This window comes from Cyrtonyx montezumae, unplaced genomic scaffold (genome assembly GCF_038088225.1).
Source record: "Cyrtonyx montezumae isolate F1298 unplaced genomic scaffold, pur_monq_1.0 scaffold_10, whole genome shotgun sequence".
In the NCBI taxonomy this organism is placed as follows: Eukaryota; Metazoa; Chordata; class Aves; order Galliformes; family Odontophoridae; genus Cyrtonyx; species Cyrtonyx montezumae.
Genome location: NW_027071826.1, coordinates 8790958 through 8814961, shown reverse-complemented (window position 1 = coordinate 8814961; position 24004 = coordinate 8790958). Strand labels below are relative to the sequence as shown.

Here is a 24004-nt window from a genome sequence, read left to right as displayed (position 1 = left end):
TTGTCTTTGCTTGGAGGTGTTTTGTATCTTGCTTTGTAATTGATTCTTCAGACAACAGCTTAATATTATATAAATACAAGACAATTTAAAATTTGTGGATGCTTTCCATTTTCCCAATTTATTTTCCCCAGTTTTTTATGCTGGGGAGAGATGAATTGTGGCACGGAATTACTTTCTGAGCGGAGTGGGTCATTTATTTTAAAACTATAGGCTCAATATACTAAGCCCAGTGTTTCCTCCCTCATCCCCTTTTGAAAAAACTCAAAGGGGCTTTCATAATATGACCAATTCATTAAAAAAATGAACAGTTATCTCATGCCTGGATTTGTGAAATTGTGAGGCCTGTTTCTAAGGGAAAGGGTTACAATTCTTGGTAATGCAGTAAGATCTCCCTGTTGTGACTCATCTGTCAGCAGTTCTGAATTTTCTGTCAGACTGTTGGTGTTATATCATAGGGCAGACATTTGATTGACTCTAAGGTTTCTCTTTCTGGAATGGGATTGTTGCAAGATAACCTAGGAATTTTTGAATGGCTCTACTGGGTCGCACTAGACAGAACCATTTCACTTGGTGTCTGGTAATGGCTTCTTAGGTAAGAAAGTAAGAACAGGATAAAGATGGCAATTTTTTTTCATGGAACACGATTCAAGCTTCTAGATAAAGTCCATTTGGGGACATGTGGATGTGAGAGCTGATCTCATTGTGCATATTTTGATATGAAATGATAGAATTCCAGGTGTACCTCTGCTGCACAAGTGTTTCTGAACTGCTTAGTTTTGAAGAACTGCCTGGCTCTCCTTCCAGCACGTTGCTCTGCACCAGTGATAGTAGATGCTTCTTGCATAGCTTCCACTTAGAGAGTAAATCAGAGGGTTTTTTATTTTTTTTTAGTAACAGGGTCCTTCATATGGACTACTAAGAATTTGAGATTTTCCTTCTAGTTTGGAAATGCTCAGGACAGATTACTATAAGAAAACTTACAAATATGGTCTGGAAGAAGAGTTATTTTAATATTCTAACTGTGGTTACAGGCAAGGAATAATTTGAATTGGATTTAGCATTAATGGTCTTCAGGCAGGGTTATATTTAGCCTGTTTCTCTAGCAAAGGTGGCCTCAGCCATGAGGCAGTTAATACTGTATTGATATGTGGTTTCATATTATGCATGCACAGTTGCATCCTTTCCGATTTCTCCTTTCAGAATTTCTCCTTTCAGATAAATGACATCATGATTTAATCTGCTCTTTGTTTTCCTTATGCCTTTAAGGGTATGTACTTTGGAGCTCACCTACATTTGATGCTCACCTCAGTAGCTTCATGCCTCTATGTAAGAGGAATGCTCTTTTGTTGCACTTTTGTTTTGGGTGTTGATTTGTTTATTTTGTTGTTTTGTTTTTGAATTTATGAAAGGTGTCAGGGAAGAAAAACAAAACAGAAAGACTCACAGTGTCCCAGTTTTCAGGTAGTGCTTAGAAGTAGCTCAGAAGACCTGAGGATGGCAGAACTCTATACCAGGTTATCACAGCTCTTTGCATTTGTCCTTTTCCAGGTTTAAGTGGTATGACCTACTCCAGCTGGCTGTGCTGGGCATTGGGTCCACATTCCATATAGAGAAGTTAAACAGTAAATAACCATAGCTACTACTTCATTCTTCTCCCTTCCCTCATATTACAGAGGTTATGAGTTTTATAATATTGTTTAAAAGAAAAAAGACTTTACCAGGCAGCTGATGTTCTTCTGTTTGGCTGTGAATGGAGATGAAGAATTTTAGCAGTCAGCTACAAGGCAAGGAGCTTTAATGTGATGCTTGAGAGCTTTAAGTTGGATAAGTTTACTGAAACTAAGGGAAAACTTTGTATATTAAAAGAAAAAACAAATAGAGTAAAATTTTTAAGGCTCAGATATCACCACAGCTATAGGAATCTTTACAGTCTTACAGGACTAAGCCTTTTTATTGATTGAAGTAGAGACACTAATATCTAACTTTTCAGTGAAACTGGTTGCAAATACGTAGTGAATACTTTCTTGTTTTGAGGTCCATGAAGTGATCATAAATCAAAAGTGTTAAATATTTTGTGGTTGAACAGCAGGAGGAAATCTTCACATTCTCAGCCCTAGATGTCTGGCCTGAGCTATTTTCTTAAGGGTGCATGCCTTTTTCCACATCTTGTATCTAGGGTTTTAAAGTATTCAGTTTTGTTTGTCTTAAATTTCCCTAGGATACATGACAGCAGAAACCAAATGAAGACCACTGTAGCATAACATAGAGATTCTAAGATTCCAGTGTAGTATGGTGTTTTGCTTCAAAATTTGTTTGTTTACTATGCAATTTTTTTTAACAGATCATATTGATGTCTGCTTCCATCGACTGTGAAGAAATTGCTAATTACTTTGCAATTTCAGATCAAAACGGTCTGAATCCAGCCTGCATTTTTAAAGTGGAAGGGAAACCTTATGCTGTTGAAGAGTATTATCTCGATGATTTGAAACACCTTGTTGGTTTCCAGGTATGGAAAATAAGATTTTATATCATCGAACAAAGTAAGAAAGGAATTAGAACAGTCAGTTAAAAGGTGCATAGTAAAATGAGTAGATGATTTTATGTTACAATTCTAGATGCAAAATAGTTTATGTTGATATAACAATGTCTAACTTTTCAGTATTGTGATCTGGGGTAAAATTTAAAACTAAAATAGTTATTAATTCCTAACTGTTTTTATTCTGAGATATGAGAGTAATTATGCAATCTTGCTAATCAGAACATTTTCTAAAAACTTAATACAGTGAAGAAAATGGAATGAGTCTGAACAGCAGCAGTTTTTGAACATACTGTTATTCTTTAGATTTCATCTCTCAATTCTGCAGAAACTATATTTAAAAACAAAAAATTGACAGAAAAAAGTAATTCCTTATGCAGTGCACAGCAGACATTTGAGTGCAGGCAAGTCAAGCTAGAAGGCTGTCAACTCTTGAAGTTTTAATGCTGCTGAAAAAAAATACAATAAATGGATATAGCACTTGGCTTGTCAGTGTTTGTACATTAGCTTGGCAACTCAGACAGCATGGTGGAGATTATATAACATGAGGTTTTCTAAGATTGTTGATGATAGATGACAACAAAAAGATAACCAAGAAATTTAGTAAGAAGTCTACTTCAGTCCAGTTGCATTTCTCAAAGCTTTCAGCTGGAGGTCAGCTGCCGCACCTTTCAGCTCAGAGATTGTGAACAAAAGGAACTGCTTTTAGTCCTTATGCTTTTTTATATTTTCTTTATTTTTTTCTGTGTATATCTACATTTGATTTTGATTAAGTTTTCATTTGCTTAATGTTGTGTTCTCCTGGCAGTAGCTATTTTCTCGTATAGTAAGAGGACAGGAATATGATTGCCCAAGAATTTACTTTTACCCTAGGGCCACTGAGAAACAGAAACACTCTTGAATGGTTTTTAATCTTTATAACAGCAACAAAAAATGAGTTGGAAAGCATTGATGTTTGGTCTTACGTCATGCTCCTTATGGTGCTCTCTGTGTGGAGACTTTCTCTAAAAAAAGAAATGCTAGAAATATATTTAGAAAAATGGAAAGTCTAAGAAGATTTATGTAACAGGAAATAGCCTTAACTCTCAGGCTCTAATAATTCAAGCATTACCATATGAAGTAGGAATTCATCTTTCAGCATGTTAAAATTCAGCATCAGATGGCTGCCTGAGGTGCAGGCTTCAGGCTTTAGTTCTGAATATTAGAGAACTCATAGAAGAATCAAGCATCGTTAATGGAAGAAAAATTCACTTATAGGTAAACAGATTTTCTTTCCCTAAGTTTCAGCTTGATTTTAAAATTAAAACTATAAGATCAGGTGTCACAAATAAACACTGATTGCTTAAAGCAACCAATTATTGTGTTGTATGCTGTGAGGTCTGAACCTTTGTCCCTTTTCCATAAAATCTTGGAATAATTTGATGTTACAGGATAAAAGTAGAATTGCTTTATTCTGCAGACCTCTTGGCTTCAATATTGTTGCTTGTTTGCGTAGGTGATAATATTTTAAAACTATCCTTGGAAATAATTCCTTTTTCTTTGAGCAGTTGTGACTAAAGGTAATGTGGGAATTCACTGATATTACTTGTGAGTTAGAAGATCAGCAGAAATGCCAGTCATTATTTTGTGTTCTCTAGGCAATACTGCAATCACTTATTTATGGTAAGATAGATGTTGCTGCATTAAAGATAAAACTTTCCCCTTGAACAGAACCATTTTTAGAAAATAGGAGAAAGGAAAAACATTTTTCACTGTAGCCTTGTTGAATGGATATTGGGTCATTTATAGGTGCTACTGATAAATTTTTATGTACAAGTCGAAGTGCTTTTCCTTTTCTCTTTGTGTAATAACCTCTGAGCACGTTCTTCTGGATGTTTAAATGAGTCTTTATCATAACAGCACAGGTTTTGATTTAAAAATTCACAGACTATCTGAAGGCAAATTTAAGGATGTTTGCATTTTGTAAATGCATACCCATTGCAGCAGCATAGCAGTGGAGATATCAAATGCAAATTAAATGTTAATTAATAGTTAACTAATTAATTGTTAAATTAGAAGCTAATTGTGAGGTCAGACTTCTATAATTTAAGCAAGTAAGAAGTCTTTGATAGATCTGTGAAATCCTATGTATCTACTTCTTAGGCAAAAAAAGAAGAGTTGCACTTTCGGTTTGCAAGTAGAAGTTCATAAGTTCATAAGGTTGGAAAGGACCTATAAGATCATCTAGTCCAACCATCCTCCTATCACTATCTCTACCCAACTACTAAATTAAGTCCTTTAGCACCTCATCTAAACGCTTCTTGAACAGCGCTAGGGATGGTGCCTCCTTCAAATCCCCACAGCTGAAGGCAGAGTCCAGATGAAAGATAGTAAACTGCTGTCAAAAGCAATTCTGGTGATTCTGTATTACTTCAGTTCTGACTGGGCTTTGGGACTTAGGTCTCACATTGTTACCTTTTATTAAGAGTGATTTGGCAGCCTTGTCATGTTAAGGAATTCTAAAGGTACAGTAGGTAACAAAACCAAAAAGACAAACCAGGCAGTTACTTAAGCATGGATAATATAAAAAGTTTCTGTTTCAGTAACAGAAAGTAGAAAACTTAGATTATTTCATTTTGTGTTATGAAATAAAATATACTGTCCTATGGACTTAGCAGGCTTCTGTGGAGAAAGTGTGACCGTAGTGTGTGTGAAATGCCACTAAGAAGCTCAGGAACTGACAGTCGTACACCTAAAGAGTCTATGTGGATGGTTGATTCAAGGAGAACTCTTGAGCTGTCTCATAGATAACTCTTTTGATCCTCCAATCAAGCATCTATCAGAACAGAGATATTTTCAGGGCTTTCAGAAAAGCAGCTTTTGTGTGGATACCAAAGGTTACCTAGAGTTAAGAGGATGTAGTGTCAGGAGCAGGTTGTTGTGCTTAGGGTTGGAAAGCTGAAGACTGAAGCTTCAGTAGTAAGATGTGATCCAAACCAGTGCTGCCACTTTTGTGCCAGCGATGGTGCTTTTGATTCCATCATGAGCTGCTTTGCGAAACAAAAAGAAAAATCAGCTGACTTCATCTTAACAATTAGTTTAGATAAAAATCTTGAACAATTATGCATGACTTAAAAACTAAAGGTTGTCAACATGAAAGGAACAAAAATATTTTACTTGAGGCAGTTGAGGGTAGAACCTTAACAGTGTGATATGAGGGAGAGAAGTGCAGGTTGACTACAATTTTTTTCATTGTAGGAAAGAGTATTATACTGAAAAAGTTGGAGGTTATGGTCAGTTAAGTAAAAAAAAAGTTTTTGTTAATGAGGAGAAATAGTGAAAGTTAAAGATGAGCTATTATTGAAAGCCATTTTCTCTGAGGGGAAAATGTGTAATGCTATAGACCATTCCCAGAGCATCTCATTCATTAATCACTCTTTTAAAAACTGAAACGTGATTAAGCCATTGAATTTGTTCTGAAGATTTGGTGGTTTGTGTTCAGATATGTGACAGAATGCTAGAAAATGTTGTAGACAAAATTAATTGCAATTATATTGTGTACAACACAATGGTGCAGAATATGATATAAAATACAAGGTCCATTGGAAGAAAAGATAATTTAAATCAGAAGAGGTACATGATGTACTTGTGGTAAGGCTGTGATGTATGTTATCGGACCATGGGGGGGACTGTGCCTTACACAAATTCCTCCACATCATCCTGTTTCTGTGTTGGAATTAGCTGTGCACGTTTACTACTTCTGACTAAGATTTCAGACACATTCTGCACATGAGGAAATGTGGGCTAGTGCTTGAAGATAGTTAACTGTCAGGAGTAATTTTATAGTGTTAGAGTAGTAGGAAGCTGGAGTTACGTATTTGGAAGGTAACTAGTGTTCTTTGTACATCTGCTGCTCTTCATTAGTTTTAGTTGAAGAGCATTTAACAAATCAGTTCGAGTAATGTAGCATGTTTTACTGTGTTAACCTTAATACTTCTTTCTTCACACAGCTTCCTTATCAAAGAATTGACAAGCCAATGATAGGAGGGCAAATGTATGAGGTAGTGGTGTCTTTGATTCAGTCATTTGATGAGTTGGAGATGCAATGCAATGGGTAAGATGCATTCCGAGTTCAGTGGTTCTTCGGGGAGACGAGGCACTAATTAAGGAACAAGGCCTAAAGCAACCTACATGGTGTAATTTTTAGTGGTTCCTCACTTTTCCACCTATCACTGCTTTTATTTTATGAATTAGTCTGATTTCTTCTCTGTTCTGAGACTCCTTGTAGGTCTTAGTGAATAGTCTGTGTTCCTGAAATAGAATTTATGCCCCAAAGTGTGGCTGTCCAAGCAAGCCATTTCATATAGAAGCTACTTTATTTGCTTCTGATGACAGCTAAATTTTTTTATATGAAGAATAAAATAAAAAGATACAGTGATCCATGAAAAATACAAGCAAGACATTAATTTCCATGGATTGTTTATCTAATGCTTTCTTTTACTGTCTTGCAAGAAGTGATGTTTTTTGACATACTCCATAGATTTTTTTTAAATTGATGGTTAGTTTCTGAAAAAATGCAGTAAAGTAGCTTCGACAACTTCAGTTTAATACCAGTTGGTTATTTGTTATGAATCTTTTTTTGGTTCTGTGTATATTTACAGTCAATAACAATATTGAAGAAATGATTTTGTTTTTGAAACTTCACCTTTTTTTTTTCCTCTGTTGGAGTGGGAGAAGGAAAGAATGAGCTAGCTTTATTTTCAGTGTGTGTATACCAAATGAGTCTAGGTAGCTCTATGATCGTGTAACACTTCTAGTTCTTTGACAACCTAATTTTGATGAATTTAACTGGTAAATAAGAATGTTTTGGTTTTAAAGACAAAACTGAACCTAGTGATCTAGACAAAATTTTTATATACATGTTTTTCAGAAAACAATTCTAGATGCCTTAAAATCCATTTCATGAAGAAATTTCAGTAATGCATATAAGATGTACAATTTTGCTTGTTCATTCAAGATATATATTGGGATGGTAAATAGCTTGAGGTTGTAAAACTAATGAAACCATATGTTCTTGTTAGGGGGAGTTTTACACTGGAGCGTGGGAGTGTACTGGTATTTCTACCAGGTGAGTATAGCTCTTCATAAATTTCTAGCTCCTTATTTAATAAGATTTTTTTTTCCTGTTATTTCTTTCAGCTGTTTGTTAAACACATTTTACTGGGGCTAGTTTGTTTGTTTTTTCTTTTGAATTTAGTTTAATAAAATTAATTTTACAGTTAATTTAGAGATTTAATAGCTATTTCAAATCAAAATATTTTATGAAGTCCTAGGGCTCTTTCAGAGAGATATCTCCTGGTCTACACATAGTGTAGTCTCTTCTGGATTTTTCTTAAATTATTGTGGCAAAACCCAAGTTTCACTTCTTTCTCTGGGAGTTGGTTAATATAGTAGGAATGCTTTTTTATAAAACAAAAGCAACCATGTGGTACATTGTAGCAGCTGATGAGCAAAGCACTATTATGTATGGTTTAAATCCTGTTTATAGAGTAAATTGAAGTTGCTCTATGCTGTTTCTGAAATCTAGCTAATTGCTTCAAGTAATGACTTCAAAATGAAGGCATGCAATAACTAGTGATTTTTTTTTTGTAACTCAGCTGCAGACCAGAGTTTTCAGCACCACAACCTTCACTGTCTGTTGGTTTAAAGTTTTCTTTTATCTTTATCTAGCAAAGTTTTCTGGGCACGTTTTATTGGAGAGTCACTTTGAAGCTGTGGGGCAGCTCTGTTCCTTAGGTGCGGAGTTGTATGCCCTTACCAGGACTTCATATCTATCTGTAAATTTATCTGTAAATCTTTCTGGATCTCACTGCTACATAAAGCTTAGTAGTGGGCATGGTAGCTCTAGGGCTGGAAGCACGGCACGCTAGTGGAGAAGTACACCGCACTGATATTGTAGCTCCAATTGGAGATTGCTGCCTGCCAGCTAAATGGCATTATGGCTTCCTTTCTCTGTTGCCTTCTCTATAAAACCCTCTAGGTAGAAGGAATTGCTTCATTGTGAAGGTATAAGACTTAGTCAGTTTTTCTTATGAGTAAAGTACGGTAACCATCTTTGTTGCCTCTGGCTTCCCATTTTAATGTTTGTATGGTGTGCTTTCAGACATAGAGGTATTTTGAGTACATTTTAATCTGAACTTACTTGAGCCTTTTGTTTCCTTATTTTTATAGTAGGCTGTATAAACAGCCATTTTAAATGATGCAGTTGTTCTTTTTTTAACGTGTTCAAAAGTTGTCAGTGGGGCAACACTGAATTGGCACAACAGGTCGTAATTCTGGTACTTTTTGGTTTGAATGCTTGATGTGGCAACTTTGGTTCTTGATTATGTACCTTGATGTATGTTCTTTTGATTCTTCGCAGGGAAAAAAAAAGCTTAGACTGTGTAGGTTGAATCACTGCTGAGCTAGGCATTCAAGTATACAATGTGTCCCTGCAAGATGGGCTAAATGAAGGCAGTAGTAGTTTAACATCCCCTTAAGAGCTTGCACAAGATAAGAATAGTCTCACTTCTGTTCTTTGTATTTACTTGCTCATGGCATGAGTTGCATGGCTTCAAGTTCTGTGATCCTTTTCAAAGGGGTTATGCTGTTACTGCCCTAAGCTTTTATCTGTTCTACTCATGTCAACCTCTGTTTTGTTTTTGCTTTTACTTTCCAATTCTTCTTGCCCAACTCTCCTTATTCTGGGTTTCTTTTTTGCCAAGTTTTGTTACTAGAAACTTTTACAGTCAAAGGTCTCGACATTCCTTTTCTCTTCTGGAGTTTTGCCTTTTAGAATTGGTCAGCTTGTACTACCTACTGTGCCTAATAGGTAACCAGTAGATGGATTAATCATTATTAATATTGTTTGTACAGTCTTTTTCTACTAATCGTGGAAGAAGTCTCTTTAACTATTAGTAAGTGTAATTTGAATTCAAGTGTTGATTTCATATTCAGATACTGAATCAAGGGGTATGGCAATCAGGAAGCATTGGGCAGTGAGATAGGCAGTACACAGTGGTGTTGAGTAGGTCTGACAATCAGAGTTCAAACAGTTCCATGTCATGTTTTTCTTGTCTGTACCTTTACATGCCTTAGTTTCATTCACAACAGATAACCATAAGGTCATAATTATGTAATAAAATGTATATGTGAATACATACATGTGCATGCTGGCTTCTGCATATTTTTGTCTCCAGTGCTAAAGGTGTTTTGCTTAGTGCTTTGTTAATCACTTGGAGTATGGGTTCTTCGTTATGCTAGTCAAAGAAGAGCACTGGAATGCCCAAAGAAAATATATCAATTCTCACTGAACTTCCTTCAGAGTTGTTAGTGATGCCCTAAAAGAAAACTCTTGATTACTCTTTCCTTAGGTTTGAGTGAAATAAGCTGTATGCACTCACGTCTCACACATATGTTTAACAAAAGGTAAGTTAAAACACATTTATTTATTTCAGATGGATTAAAATAGAATGTGAATCCTTTATCTAAGGGAGTCCTAAGTAGAACAGATGGTTTAGCATAGAAATATTATTTTTATATGCTTGCATCATCAAATACTCACTAGTGCATTTTCTTTAGGTGGCAAGTGTACCCTCTCCACTCACGCATCTCATTAGAAGAACAAAATAATGTATTTTTGCATCCAGTTCCTGGCTACAGAAAAGTAAATATTCTTGAACTGTTATTTTTAAATGTGTACAATGTTTTTCTGTGGAAAATATTATCTGTTCTAACTAAAATTACTGTATGATGGCAAAGGATGCTTTTCTGTTTACTTTTCCCCTTTATATATAAACTGTTATTCTTACCAAGCTATTGACTTTACTGGTGTTTAGGGATGTGCAAATAGAGGAAGTTAACCTTAATGTATCATGTGACACTATTTTTATCCTTCAAGGTAGTTTGTGCATGTTGATTCTTTCACTTGCATGAAGGTGACACTGCATGACAGTGTGGCCCTCCTATATGGAGGTCTCTGTCTAGCTTTGTGCCACTTCTTGGTTGGGAGTCTTGGTTTTCTTGGGGGTTGGATTAGTTGATGTCTAGAGGTCGCTTCCTACCTTCCCCTGTAATTCTGTGATCGATTCTCTCACTGCTAATACTGTGATACTTTATGACAGATGTGCAGAGAACTGTGTTCTTTCTCTTTTAGATACTGTACTACTTATTGTGCTTTCCAGCTAATAGGACAAGAATGCAGGTTTTCTGGTGTTACACTGTTAGTATTTCTGTTCTACATAGAAATATTGTATTTTCTTTCTCAGGTTAGGTATTTCATGTAGACATATTAACGTAAGTAATTCCTGTCTTTATACAGTCCTTGTTTCTTCCTTGCTTCAAAGGTTATCCTGTCAACAAACATAGCTGAGAGCTCTGTAACAGTTCCTGATGTTAAGTATGGTAAGTCTTCCAAGTTTTCCAACTGTGCATATGTTTTACTTGTAGTATTAATTAGTACCTGTCTGAATCTTAGCACCATGTCACCCTGTTACAAAGCCTTCCTGTTAGAGTTTAACTCTGACAGTTACTGAATACTTTCTTTCTCAACGGGAAGGTTATACATTGGATATACATACAGAAAAAGCTGTGGGTTAGGGAGCAACTTTTATTCCTGTTCTGGAGGAAAAGTGCACTTTTCCTCCAGATGCCGTAACAAGCATGTTTCAAGTATCTTAAGCTTTTTATTTCCATTCTGAATATATTTGATACTCGTGTCAGATTAAAAAATTCTGTTTTAGACTATATGTGCAGAATATTATCTTCGAACACATTTGCATTATTTTTATATCTCTGTAAAAATCTGTTTGCAGTTACTATTCTCAATAGTTTGTCTATTTATTAAAAAAAAACAACAAAGAAAATGCTGTTTGTGAAAAATAAATGTTCCCTTTCTGATAATGTAAAATCAACTGCTCTATTACCGTAGAAGTAAACTGTGTCATAATATTACTAAGATTGCATTGTTTTTATTTGCAGTGATAGATTTCTGCTTAACTAGAACTTTGTTTTGTGATGACGAAACTAATTATCAAAGTTTGAGACTTTGCTGGGCATCTAAAACAAACTGTATTCAAAGAAGAGGTAAGGTGGCAGTAGGGAATGGAAAGGAATTTGATGAATGATTCAACATTATTTTCCAATCAGTTTATTCAGTGAAATGTACAGATAATTTTTGTTGTGAATGATTTACATGGAAAATGGGCTTCTGTATCAAGTCATGTATTAAGAAGTTATTAAGCTGCTATGCCTGAATGGTGCCTTTTGTTGAAGTATTTCTTTTGGAGAAAGGATTTGTGTTTGATGGGAAAATATTAAAATTCATGGGCCATGAAGCTAAACGATTCCTGTAATTTTAACCATAACGTTTTTTGAGAAGAGGGAAAGTACCTGTTAGATGTTTATTGATTGCTCTTGACTTTCAGCAGGAGAAGAATCATGTCTATTTGTCACTCTTAAGTTAGTGAAAGATCCACAGCAGTGTCTTCACAGTGTTTGTTCCAGCATAAGGTTAAATAAGAGCTTAGGTCACCTTTTCTTGTTAGTACTCTTTGATATCAAAGTCTTAATTTTAATGGAGTGCTATACTTAATTTAGTAAGTGAAATCTTCAGATATAAAAAGTTTTTGTACTGTGAGAAATTCAGTTACACTTTATTTCCATTTGTTTCTGGGTCAATGTTGGTTATAGTCCAGTATACAGCTAATAGCAACAACATCTCGTATAGCAGGAAACTTGGTCTTGCTGTGTGCATGACTTAAAAATATGGCCTTACTTTCCAGTGGAGTTATCTCACACACTGAATGGAGTCCCCTTGAGTTTGCTGATGTTTCTCAGCTGTTTATGATGCTTGTAGATGTTTTTACAATGTGGCTTGGGCAGTTTACAGATTGGTGGTTTGTTCTGTGTGAAGGTCGTACTGGACGTGTTTCCAGTGGATATTGTTACAGGCTTGTGCACAAGAGCTTCTGGACAGAGTGTATCCCAGAGAAATCCCTGCCTGAGATACTGGTAAGAATTTTTGGGAATGCTAAAAAATAAATTCATTATGAATGTGGTTGTAGCACAGACTTTACCTGAAGTGAATGCATTATTTGAGTATTTACCAGTAGCTATACAACTAAATGGAATCAGTAAATAATTGAGACTATTAATTATGTTGTTCATAGTAAAATGGATGTGACTTTAAAAATTAATATTCTATTCAAAAGAAAAATATCCTTAGTTATGAGAAATTATTTTCAGCTTTTACTGAATTAAAAGATGAACTTACTTTAAGATTCAGTATCTTCAATTAATTCATAAATTAAACACCTCCCTTGTGGAAAAGTAAGAGTAACATTGTCTTCCCTTCAGACTTGCCCACTGGGAGCTACAGTATTAAAAATAAAAAAACTTGATATGGGAGAACCAAAAGCCTTGTTGGCAACAGCTCTTTCTCCACCTAACATAAATGACATTGAACGTACCATACTTCATCTGAAAGAGGTAGGCATTTTTTTCTAAATATGCTGAAGTCCAAGTAATGAAAATGTACTGCATTCCTTGTTATTTAAGGTGCTAGTAACCTTGATTGGCACCTGGAATGAGAACAGTGCCTAGGGAGTGTTTTGTCCTGTTTGGCTATTATTTGGTTGCCATGGTCTTCAGCATGATTTCTGCTGTTAGTGCATATCAAAGAGATTGTAAGTTCATGAGAAGCAGAATCCAGGAGAAATTATAGTAGTTGTGAACTACCATTTGCAATTAGAAAGAATAAGAAAAATGTTAGGGAACTTGATCTAAAATGAAATCGTTTATTAAACTAGTATCATCTTACAGCCTGAACATTCCCCTTTCTACCTGCACAGGGAAACTGGCAATTTTGTTTTCCAATTATATATTTAGTATGTGGTAGAACACCAGGTATATTAAAGTTTCTTTCTGAAGTGGAAATAATACTTGTATACAATAGCTTGGTTTTATATCTAGCACATGCAATAAAATCTTCAGATAGTAGTTTTTTTTCAAATTGATTCAACTTAATTACAGTTACAGCTTAAATTGATGTTGCTTTGTGATTGGTTTTCATGTATTTTCTTATAAACCAATCTTACTTTAATCAAATTTTACAAGCAAATACTTTGAATTTCTGTAGCTAGGAGCACTTACAGCTTGTGGGCAAGCAGAAAATCCGCACGATGGTGAGCTGACTTTCTTAGGAAGGGTATTGGTGTGTTTGCCAGTGGATCTGCATCTTGGAAAACTGATCGTCCTTGGACATGTCTTTGGGTGCTTAGAAGAATGCCTTATTATAGGTAAAAGATGAACATAAGATAATTTGTATATTTGCTTAAAAACAAGTAACTTACAGGTCTTAATTGCAGTTTCTTTTTATTGTAGCTGCAACACTGTCCTTGCAGAACTTTTTTATAGAGCCTTTCAAGCAGACTATTGATGGATACAGGTATTTTAATCATTTTTTATATTATTTTAATCATGTTTTATATCTTCCTGTCTGTTCTTAGAAGCACAGAGCAAAGCTGATCACTAAACACCATTTTTAATGTCTTGAGTTTAAATCCCTTCCAAAGGGCCAGAGCAGCTGCCATACTGAAATACTACTGTATGGACGGATCAGTATCACAGAGCTAACTCATCCTTTTCTGAGTAAAAGACCTGATTCTTCAGCTTTGCCTTTCTGATAGGAGTATGTGTCAATGTCTATTAAAAATAAATATAAAAAATAAAATCCTTGTTAGCCTGCTCACACAGCTTACCATCAGTGAGGAAGTGTGGAAAAATGACAGATAATTACAGTAAATGTATTGGAAGGTACTGATAGTGTAGCTCTAATAATACTTTATACAATTTTTATTACTATATTCATTATAACTATAACAATTACAGTTTAACTATAATAAGTTTAAGATAAGAAAAAATATTGATAATTTTTTTTGTTGTTGTTTTTTTAACCAGGAGCAAACTTTTTTTTTCTGGGAATAGTAAGAGTGACTGTATTGCAATTGTGAATGCATTTAAGGTAATTCTTCCTGGTTAATTCTTCCTGGTTTTACTGATGAATTCTGATGGACCGAGGTGGAACCTTCTCATTTTGTGTGATCAGAGCAGTGTTTTTGTTTTGAAGTTGTTAAAAAGGTCACATCACTCTTATCTATTTAGAAATGTTATGAACAATTTTAAGGCTGTTTTGCACTACGAAATACTACTAGTATTGCTCATTGAGTCAATTTTTAGTACCGTGAAGGAGCTGTGGGATTTTGCAATGGAGTAAGGCATCAAGAAATGGGTGAATATAAGTTGCACAGCTCAGTTTCTTAGTATGTTTTCTACTATTCTCCTAAGCAAATGGAAAACAGTGTGAAAAGTGGAGAAAGAGGATGCAGAGCATTTCATTCCTGCTTTCTAGAAGTTGAGGCAGATTTTGAGCCAGATATGGACATGACACTTAGGGTTTCTTAATGCCCTCTTATTACAAAGAAGCTGTTTTACATGGGATGCAGATTCTTCCAACTGGTGAAGGTGTCTTTAAAGTTGTCTCGTTGCTTCCAGCAGAACAAATGGTGGTTCTTCAGTAAGAAGAATTTACTAGCATTAATCACATGAATCACAAAATGGTTGAGGTTCTTTAGAATGTTGTAACGCTTTATAATTCAGCCACTTTTTCGGACCCTCAGTAGTGCATTCTTAAAATTACACTTTACTGCTGTACCACTTTGTTTCCTTGTATAAGCAGAAGACACAGAGTTCATTACAATGGTCATTAAGTTTAGAGTAAGAATGTTCTTAAGAATTATGTGTTTTTTTTAATCTGCTTAGGATCCAACTAGGCAAGAACCATTTTAAGAATAAAATCATAAAATAGAGATTGAAAAACACCATAGAATGTCTGAAGTCCAGTCTTCTATTGGTGGAATCAGTCAGGGTTATTCAGGGCTTTATCAGACTTAGTATTTGAAACCTCAGAGGAAGGAGACTGCATGAAATGGATGAGCATCTTGATTTACTGCTGGAGCACCCCTTTTGTGAACAAGTATTTCTTAATATCCAACTGAGTATTGAAAGTAAAGTTATAGTAGAACCAAAATTCCTGTCACTGGCTCACTTTTGAGTACAGTATCAACTTCAGAACTCTGTAGTACTAAAGAGACTTTGGATTAGTGGAAAACATGGAAATACTGATAGTCTCACAGAACTCTCTGAGGTGATTAGGGTGCTGGAACATATGTGGGAAGGTTTTAGAGGTGAGTTTCTTCAGCCCTAAGAAGAGGGTGACTAAAGGGCAATCTTAATTGGTAACTTAGCAATAACTGATGACAGAGTGTAGGATTAGGGGGTAGGAGTCAGACCTCCTTTGGGAGGTGGGCAGCCCTAGGGCAAGAGGCTGTGGATGCAAGTTGCAACAGAGGAGGTTCTACTGAAATGCTGCAGCATAGAGGGGGTAGAAATTGTCTCAAAGATGCAGTCAAACAATAGAATGGTTCGTCATCAACGTCAAGTTGGGGAATCTCCATCCTTGGAGAACTTGATTAAAAACATCAAAAATGTCATTGAAGCTGGCCCTGCTATGTTAGCTCAAGGTCACCTCTGATTTCTGAAGCAGTATCTTGAAATTATCCTCAGCGTAGGTGTGGAAAATTTTCACTTTTCAGCGTGCCATGAATGTTTTTTAATTATTCTTTACAGTTTGTACTTGAATACTAAACCACTTCTTTCTTAGGCATGGCAGATCTGCAGACAGAATGGGGACCTGAGACATCCCAAGGTTTGTTAAACTTTTTCTTCACTCCTGCTCAGCACTGAAGTTGGTGACTTCAGTGCTGAAGTAATTTATGCTCTTAAGTAAGAAATTTAGATGAGCATTCTTTCTTTACTATGATTACCAGTTTCCTTAAATAGAAGCATAGGCTTTGAGGTGTCATAGTGAGCCTTTGAATCCAGTATTTGAAGACCACAACTTATGTAGTTGCTGTCATAGATTTGGCAGTGACGAGAAGGTTTGAAATCAAGCTGATAAGGGAACTTGAGCTGTAGTTGAAAGGCACTTTTGTAATCATAGGTACCTTTCAGGGGGAGCAGCTGGAAAGACAGGAAATCTTTCTGTCAGTCTCAAAAGTCCAGTAGTCCAACCTTTTCATTTGCACTTCTCACCTACTTTTCCAGGATGAGCTTCAGTGGGGTCAATCTAACTGTATTCATATCAAGAGAGTCAGAGAGGTGAGCTGAAATAAACAGTCAGTTTTATGAATGTCAAGTTTTATTTTCTGGCGTAAAGTGCTCCATTATGGTAAATAAGCCCACTTAATGTACAACTATGTATATGTATCTAGGTATATATCTTCTTTAAACTGTGAATACATAAGATCATCGTCCCACTCCCAGAGAAATAAAAACTGCTCATGGTGGTGTTAAATTATTAACTTGAACACTTCCAGGCACTTGGCCAGGTGTCATATAAGAACTTGGAGGCATGCAAACTAAAATGTAGTACTACACTGTATTTTGAAAGTAATAGTGAAGATGCAAAGCAGTGTGTTAGGTGAAATGCATACTAGCATCACTTAAAAAGAGGGCTCACCTACCTGTTTAGACTTTTAGGAAGAGTTTTTTTTCATTTGTGGATGGATTTGATATGTTGAATGTGTAACTTAAAGTTGGAATTTCAGGTTGCAGAGTTAGTTCAGCTTCTGAAAGACAGAGTCAAACCATTTAACATGTACGTTAATACTTGGCCATCTGTGATGGATGAGGAGTACGTATACAAACAGCGTTTCATTTTGCAGGTAATAATAGCTCTTTGGGGAGAGACATTACTTATAAAGTTTATAATTGGGTTTTTACATACTTAGCATCAACAGATAAGCATTTTGAGATACCCTGTGTTTTGAAGTTCTTGTAAGTTTTCAAGACTGCAGCTAGAATTTTTTTTATTTTAAAAAGGCAAATGTTATGATTAGAGTATTGGACCTCTGGGAATCCCTTTCCTTCTGGATAGTTCATTAAATTAAAACAAAGTGGTACAGAGACTAATTAAACTTGTATCTCAGTTAATCTTTGAGTCATAAAAATACTCTGAAGACAGATGGTTTGAGTTGAAATGATAAAAGCTAACATCTGTGAAAGAGATGTTTTTGCTTGTTTAGAGTTGTGTGAAATTGCCGTGGCTTTATTAATTACTGGAGGGAAAAATAAGATAATGCTGAGCTACTGCAACTTGCTTTCAAATTCTTTTCCCATTTGGAGTGATTTTGTTTTCACAGACCCACTAACCATTTCAATGTCAATTGGTTTAACTGTGTACATAATGAAATGTTTGGCGCTGAATTGTTAAATAGTCTATGACGTAACATGAAAATTGTACAGCTGTCATGCAGCATTGTATATGGATTTCCTTAAAATTGGCATTCCTTTTTGAAAGGAAGGTTATCCATTGAAGTTTTCATTGACATAGTTTGTGTGCAGAAATATTAAAATACAATTCCAGAGGCTGAAGTCATGGATGTATGTTTAAAAGGAATAGGGTTTGTATTAACCTTTAGTTAGGAGCAACAGTGATTTCTGGTAAGAGAAGGGGGTGGAAAAAAAAGATTCATATGAAAGTCAGCCAGTATCACTTCACATATTTCAACTATATCTTTTTCTGAGAAACTGAACGTTATAATGACCTGTAATATGAAAAATATTTTCTTGATTTTAGGTTGTAATGGCTGGTGCATTCTATCCAAACTACTTCACTTTTCAAAAATGTGATGAGGAAGGTGCAGTGAGAGAGCTTGGTGGCAAAGATCCAAAAACCACTGTGTTGGTATGTTGTAAAGGCAAATGATTTAATCAATCATGAAGTAGTAGGAATATGTATGTAGTGTTAGTGGCACTTATTAAGGTTTTTTTCTGCCTTGGGACAAGATGGAGTCAGGGTATGTATTTCTCACTTGATCTGTTGTCTTCTCTCCCATCTTCCTTTCTTCTGTTGCAATAAACATTGTGTGGGTGGACAGTGCAAAAAAGTTTCCTACCTAAAAGTACGTCTATACATTTGACTGCTGGTCTCATGCAGATTGCCAACTTTCATAAAACTAATAAAAGGTTTAGGGGGAGTTTTTCAGTTGAAAAAATTGTTAAATCTTTGGTGTTACTGTTTTGTAATCTTGTACTTGGTAGTGTATATAATACATGCTAATTATTTTAAGGCTACTTGGATATTGCATTATTTCTTTTATTCTGTAGGCATTTTTATCTGATTAATTACTAGTTTGAAATTATTGTCTCCACTTCCGTGGAATGGCTGGGATTAGCTTAGGAAAGTGTTTGGCGTTTCTGATTGCTCAATGATTATTCTGGAGACTGTAGTGAGGCTGACCTGCCTAGGTCATCCTTAGGATTTCACAATCTGGATGAAATACTTTTGACAGGGACCTGTCCCAATCTCTATGACCTTCCAAGGTGATACATAGCAGCTTTGTGTTCAGACAGCTGTCTCAGTATCATGAGTGCAGCCCCCCGTTGTTTCATTACCTTTTACAGGTTGATTTATTTTTTTTCCTCAAGAAATCCTCACTTCCATCCTCTCCTGCTATTGAAAATTTTTCCTGAATCTTGACTTCAGGAGGAAGGAGGCATGGCAGTGATTAGTAGCAAAAGTTTATTTTCATTGTTTTAATTTAATTTTTATTTTTTTAATTTGTTGGGTTTTAGATTATTGCTATTGTAGCTCAAGTGAAGAAAAAAGATTGCGATTAACTAACTATTTAGGTGTAGTTAATGGTGCATTGAAGTGGTTGAATGTGTCCAAGTTTAACTTGACTTATCTTAACAGCTGAAGAATATTCCTCCCTATGGTTATCTATACCATAATCAGTTGCAGTCACAGTTTAGACAGTGTGGACAGGTAAAGTCTGTTACTTATGATGGATTAAGGTAAGCAAAAAATATTTTAAGCATTGAGCCTTTCTGTTGGTCTCTGTTTTGAGTCTGCTAATCAGTTTCCTTATGTGGTGTACTGACAAAATGAATATTTTTAAATTGATTTGTAAGAAATAAGTGATTGTTTTTGATTTATTGACAAGAATAAAAAGGGGAGCTTTGAAATTGGGTATGTATTGGTTGGAATAACATTTAATAAGCTAGCTCCTTAGAGACCAATTACTTCTGCTTCTTCTGTTCTGTAACAAAGGGCCTTAACTGCAGCTGATCTAACAGTTTTTGTTTCTCATTTATATAGTGAGTTCAACTCACTGGTACCATCAGGTGTCTTTCCACAAAAGGCATGTGCCTTGGCAGTATTTAACTTGTCTTCAGGCTGACTTTGAACTGAACTGCCCGAAGATAGATAGACATATGCCCACATAGACCTTGTTATACCTTTTCCCTTTTTTTAAATAAAAAATCTTATTCACATTTATCTTCACATTCCTTCTATTCGTATTAATTAGAGTGAATTTGCTATGTTCTTGTTGAGACTGCTAGAAAACTTGTTTCTTAGAACAATTAGAAGAAAAGCTTTCAGGTACAGAAGAGTGATAACCAAAAGCTGTGAGGAAAATACATTCTGTAGTTCTCTGACTTGCTATGATAAGGGCAGAGGGAAAAAAAAAGATAGCTTTTCTGTTTTTAAAGGTGCCTTGTTTTAGTTTTGATTTTTTTTCCATCAGGTATTTATTATAAAAAAATTCTTTTTTTTTTTTTAATTTTTTATAGGGCCTTTGTGGAGTTTTCCCATAACCCAGTGGAGGGTTTTAAGGTTCTTCCTGCAGTGTACATGTCAGTCAAAATGTCACACCTGAAAATTCCTATTGAACTGGATGTTCATTATCCAGATGATATCAGAAAGGATTTGCGACATGTGGCAGTTGCAGCCATGGACTCTTTAAGGTAACCACGTTCTGTAGGGACTGGAGGAGGGAGGATATGCTGGTTTTATATTTGTGCTGTGATATAAATTTACTTTTAAAAACACTCTGAATACAAGTCATACCATAGTGGGGGAAAAAAGAATCCAACAACCTTCACTATTTAACCTTTGTTCTTTGGATTTCTAGTAAGCTCATGACACAGTTGATTCTTGGTATGTTCCTGCTGTTATCTTTCTGTGTTTGGTCATATGAGCATCTTAGTTTGTCTTGTGGTATGTTGGCTCTGTGTAGTCATTTTATGTTCTAATCTAATGCGTTTTCACAGAATACATAAATGATAAATACATAAATGAGTCTCAGTGCTTACCTTTACTTAATGTAGTGTGATTGTCATGACTTTTGTCAGAGGATTTAAGTTCACCCCCCTTCCCCCATATTTTACGTGCATACCTGTTTGCCTCATCAGTGTAAGAAGCAGTAAAAGCAAACAAACCCATGAGTTTTTATTTCTGAGTGAAGTGTTTAACATTTTTATTGCATGAACTTCAGAGTCAGTGTGGACTATCAGAAGCAGACAGTGGAGCCTGTTGAATTCTCATTTGGTACTTCACAGCTGTTAAAGATGATTCCAAATCGTCTCCTGTCCATCAGTGTAACAGAGGTAGGATCATTCTATGTCTGATGTAGGGTCGCATAATTAATCAGTGCCTAGCTAACATTAGAGGTGACTGTTGAACAAGCTTTAGTGAAAAGAATGGATGCTAATGCCAGTAGATCTTAGCTGAAACAAGTTAGCTAAATGATGGTGTAATCGTAGAGAAGATGAATGGCGGAGGTGTAATAAATGTATATTCTACAAAAATGAACATTGGTAGGTATTTGGTGCATTCATTAGGCCTGGTTATTATTACCTGGTAGTTTTATTCAGAAGTTGCAGATGTGAGAAATAAGTTAGTGGTACTGTGCAGTCATTTCAAGAAAGCACTGCGTGCATGAAATGTTGTGTTAAGGAAAAACTATGTATATACAAATATTTAGAAAATCTGAAGCGAAAATGTTTAGATCTTGTGTTAACTATTATCTCTTGAACAGTTTGAGTAATATAAAGCAATATGTATGCTGCTGAAATTAAAAAATTAAAGTAAAAAAAATCCAAACCACGAGGATAGTGGAAGCTAGATGCTGAAGTGTTAAACTGGCTCTTGGTAGAACTGGCATGTTTTGCAGGGGCAGAAGGGAATAATTTGTTTAGCTTACTCAGTTAAGTCTCTTAGTCCAGAAGTGTTTGATCATCAAATCCACAAACATGTTTCCATCTCCGCAACTGTACATCTGTTTGTCAGCTTTAACTAATGGTCATATGTATTTTGTTCCATAGTAAATATTCTTTTTTTAATCACCTTCAATATAAAATCAGAAATGGTAGATGAGTTCAGTAGGAAAAAGATCCCTTTTTTGTTTAACTTAATTGAAGTTGTGGTGTTACCAATTTCCTGAAGAATGGCTAATTGTAATGTTTTGTACTAGATGTGTTCTTTCATTAATGAGTGCCATAGCTGTATGCCTCTGTTTAATCAATCATATACCTTAAATTTTTAATGTTTTTTTATTTGGAAGTGTTCTTTTCTGTATTTTAATAATACTTTTATCACTCAAGAGAAAAATGTATTGTGATTACACAGTAGACAGACACTTAAAAACATGATACGAAGAATAACCTCTTATGAAGCATCTGTCTCTCACCACTTCACTGCAGTGTGAGAGAACTTGTGTGTGGCAGGAGTAGGAGTGCTTCCACATATTTTGCTCAAAACTGTTTTGTACTTGGTGTGGAAGAATGTAATTATGCCATCTGATATTGTCTAATTTTTCTGCTCTCAGATAGTAGAAGTTGGACACTTCTGGGGATACAGGATAGATGAAAAAAATATGTCTGTCCTCCAGACTCTGACTACTGAACTGGACTACCAGAACTTGACAGATCTGTCTGTGACTCCACATCCAGAGTTGCTTTGTCTAGCACCATTCACTCGTTTTGAAAGCACAGGATACTGTAGAGCTCGTATTCTTTATGTTTCAGGAGACTTTGCAGAGGTACAGTAGTACATTGTTGTATCAAATTGGTAAGAGGTAACTGGGTTAACTGTTACTATCTTGGATCTATTTTTAGTAAGAACTTTAACTAAGGACTATTTTCATGATAGTTCTATTCCACTAAAGAGAAAAATCTAGAAAACTAGAAGTAAAATAAATTCAGCGTACAGTGCCACCAGAACAGGTTAAATAGCATGTTGGTGTATTTATTTGATTTTTGTTTTTAGGGGCTGAAAGGGACCTCTGGAGATCATCCTGTCAGACCCTCTGCTATAGCAGGTTCCCTACAGTAGACCTCAGCAGGACAGAGTAGAGGAGCAGGATAATCTCTCATCCTGCTAGCCCTATTCTTTTTAATGTGCTGTGGGATACCATTGGCTGCCGTGGCCATAGGTGCACTGCTGGCTTATGGACACTTGAGTATTTTAGTGTTTAAACTGAGATGCTGTTTATAGAGTTGTGTATATTGAAGCACAGCAAAACAAATCAGTTTTTCCTGTTTTTTCTTCAATACTCTTACTCATTTATTGGGAATTTTCGTATCAGCGTTTACATCAGCAGGTTTCATCAGAACATCTTAGCTATTTTGTGCCAAAATCAATTATGGGAATTTGTGCCACAGTTTAAAACTGCTGATAATTGCCAAATCTATTACTTTTCTATTCAGCATGCAAGGAAGAATCTTTTGATTTTTATAATGTCCATTCCTCCATTGAGTTTCTTGATTTTTTTTTTTTAAATGTACTTTTGTATTGGTGACACCCAGCTGCCTTAAACAAATGACAGAAGCTCAGTAGTAACTCTAAAAGTCATGAAAAACAAGTGAATAATAATGCTAATCTCATCATTTTGTCTTTACATTTGTAAATAGTCAGCCAATGCATGTTTAACTATTTGCCTGTCTAAAGGAAGTTACTGTGTAGCACCGCTCACTGTTAAGAAGTAAAGTTACACAGACTTAATTGAAGGGAGAGGGTTAGAAATCTCCCTTTTCTAGATTTAGCAGATTTGAATTACCAGTGAGTGTGTAAATCCAAGGGATCAAATAATGTTACAAAAATGTTGGGTTGTATTGATTAACACATTTTCCAGAATCTGAAAATGATTCTCTTTCACTTGATAAGATTAAGCTCAAGCTGTCGCTTTTCTTGCCATGGAAGTATGATTTTTATGCTGTAGGGTCTCTGCTGATGTTCCTGGTTCTTTTTTCCCCCGACAGGTTTTTTTTGTAGATTATGGTGATAGAGCAAAAGTGCCTTTAAAAAAACTGAAAGCAATTCCAAGCAAACTTCAAGAGCTTCCTTTCCAGGTAGGGTTTTTTTGTCTCACTTTTTGAGTTGCACTTCAAGTCACAATGCTTTTCATAATAATAACAAATGAATGTGTGTTTTAGTAATGTCCTACATCTTACAAATCATCTTTCTAATATTGCAACTAGTTTGACAAATGTTTTCCCAGGTATGTATTCACAGAACAAGCAATTCTTCTGTGTAACAATTGTGTT

The 24004-nt window shown here is 35.4% G+C and overlaps 1 protein-coding gene across 1 annotated transcript in view; it reads left to right on the top strand.

Annotated features, from left to right (window-relative positions):
* Positions 1 to 24004, top strand: part of TDRD9 (tudor domain containing 9) — a 44111-nt gene that overhangs the window by 9741 nt on the left and 10366 nt on the right. Inside the window, exons 7-27 of the mRNA XM_065747186.1 lie at positions 2342 to 2506; positions 6526 to 6629; positions 7597 to 7643; positions 9928 to 9982; positions 10136 to 10220; positions 10900 to 10957; positions 11534 to 11638; positions 12468 to 12565; positions 12911 to 13042; positions 13692 to 13851; positions 13937 to 14000; positions 14513 to 14576; positions 16275 to 16319; positions 16718 to 16771; positions 17221 to 17337; positions 18252 to 18359; positions 19371 to 19471; positions 20252 to 20425; positions 20956 to 21067; positions 22288 to 22500; positions 23720 to 23809. Coding sequence (XP_065603258.1) covers positions 2342 to 2506; positions 6526 to 6629; positions 7597 to 7643; positions 9928 to 9982; positions 10136 to 10220; positions 10900 to 10957; positions 11534 to 11638; positions 12468 to 12565; positions 12911 to 13042; positions 13692 to 13851; positions 13937 to 14000; positions 14513 to 14576; positions 16275 to 16319; positions 16718 to 16771; positions 17221 to 17337; positions 18252 to 18359; positions 19371 to 19471; positions 20252 to 20425; positions 20956 to 21067; positions 22288 to 22500; positions 23720 to 23809 — 2151 coding nt within the window. The remainder of the gene's footprint in view (positions 1 to 2341; positions 2507 to 6525; positions 6630 to 7596; positions 7644 to 9927; positions 9983 to 10135; positions 10221 to 10899; positions 10958 to 11533; positions 11639 to 12467; positions 12566 to 12910; positions 13043 to 13691; positions 13852 to 13936; positions 14001 to 14512; positions 14577 to 16274; positions 16320 to 16717; positions 16772 to 17220; positions 17338 to 18251; positions 18360 to 19370; positions 19472 to 20251; positions 20426 to 20955; positions 21068 to 22287; positions 22501 to 23719; positions 23810 to 24004) is intronic.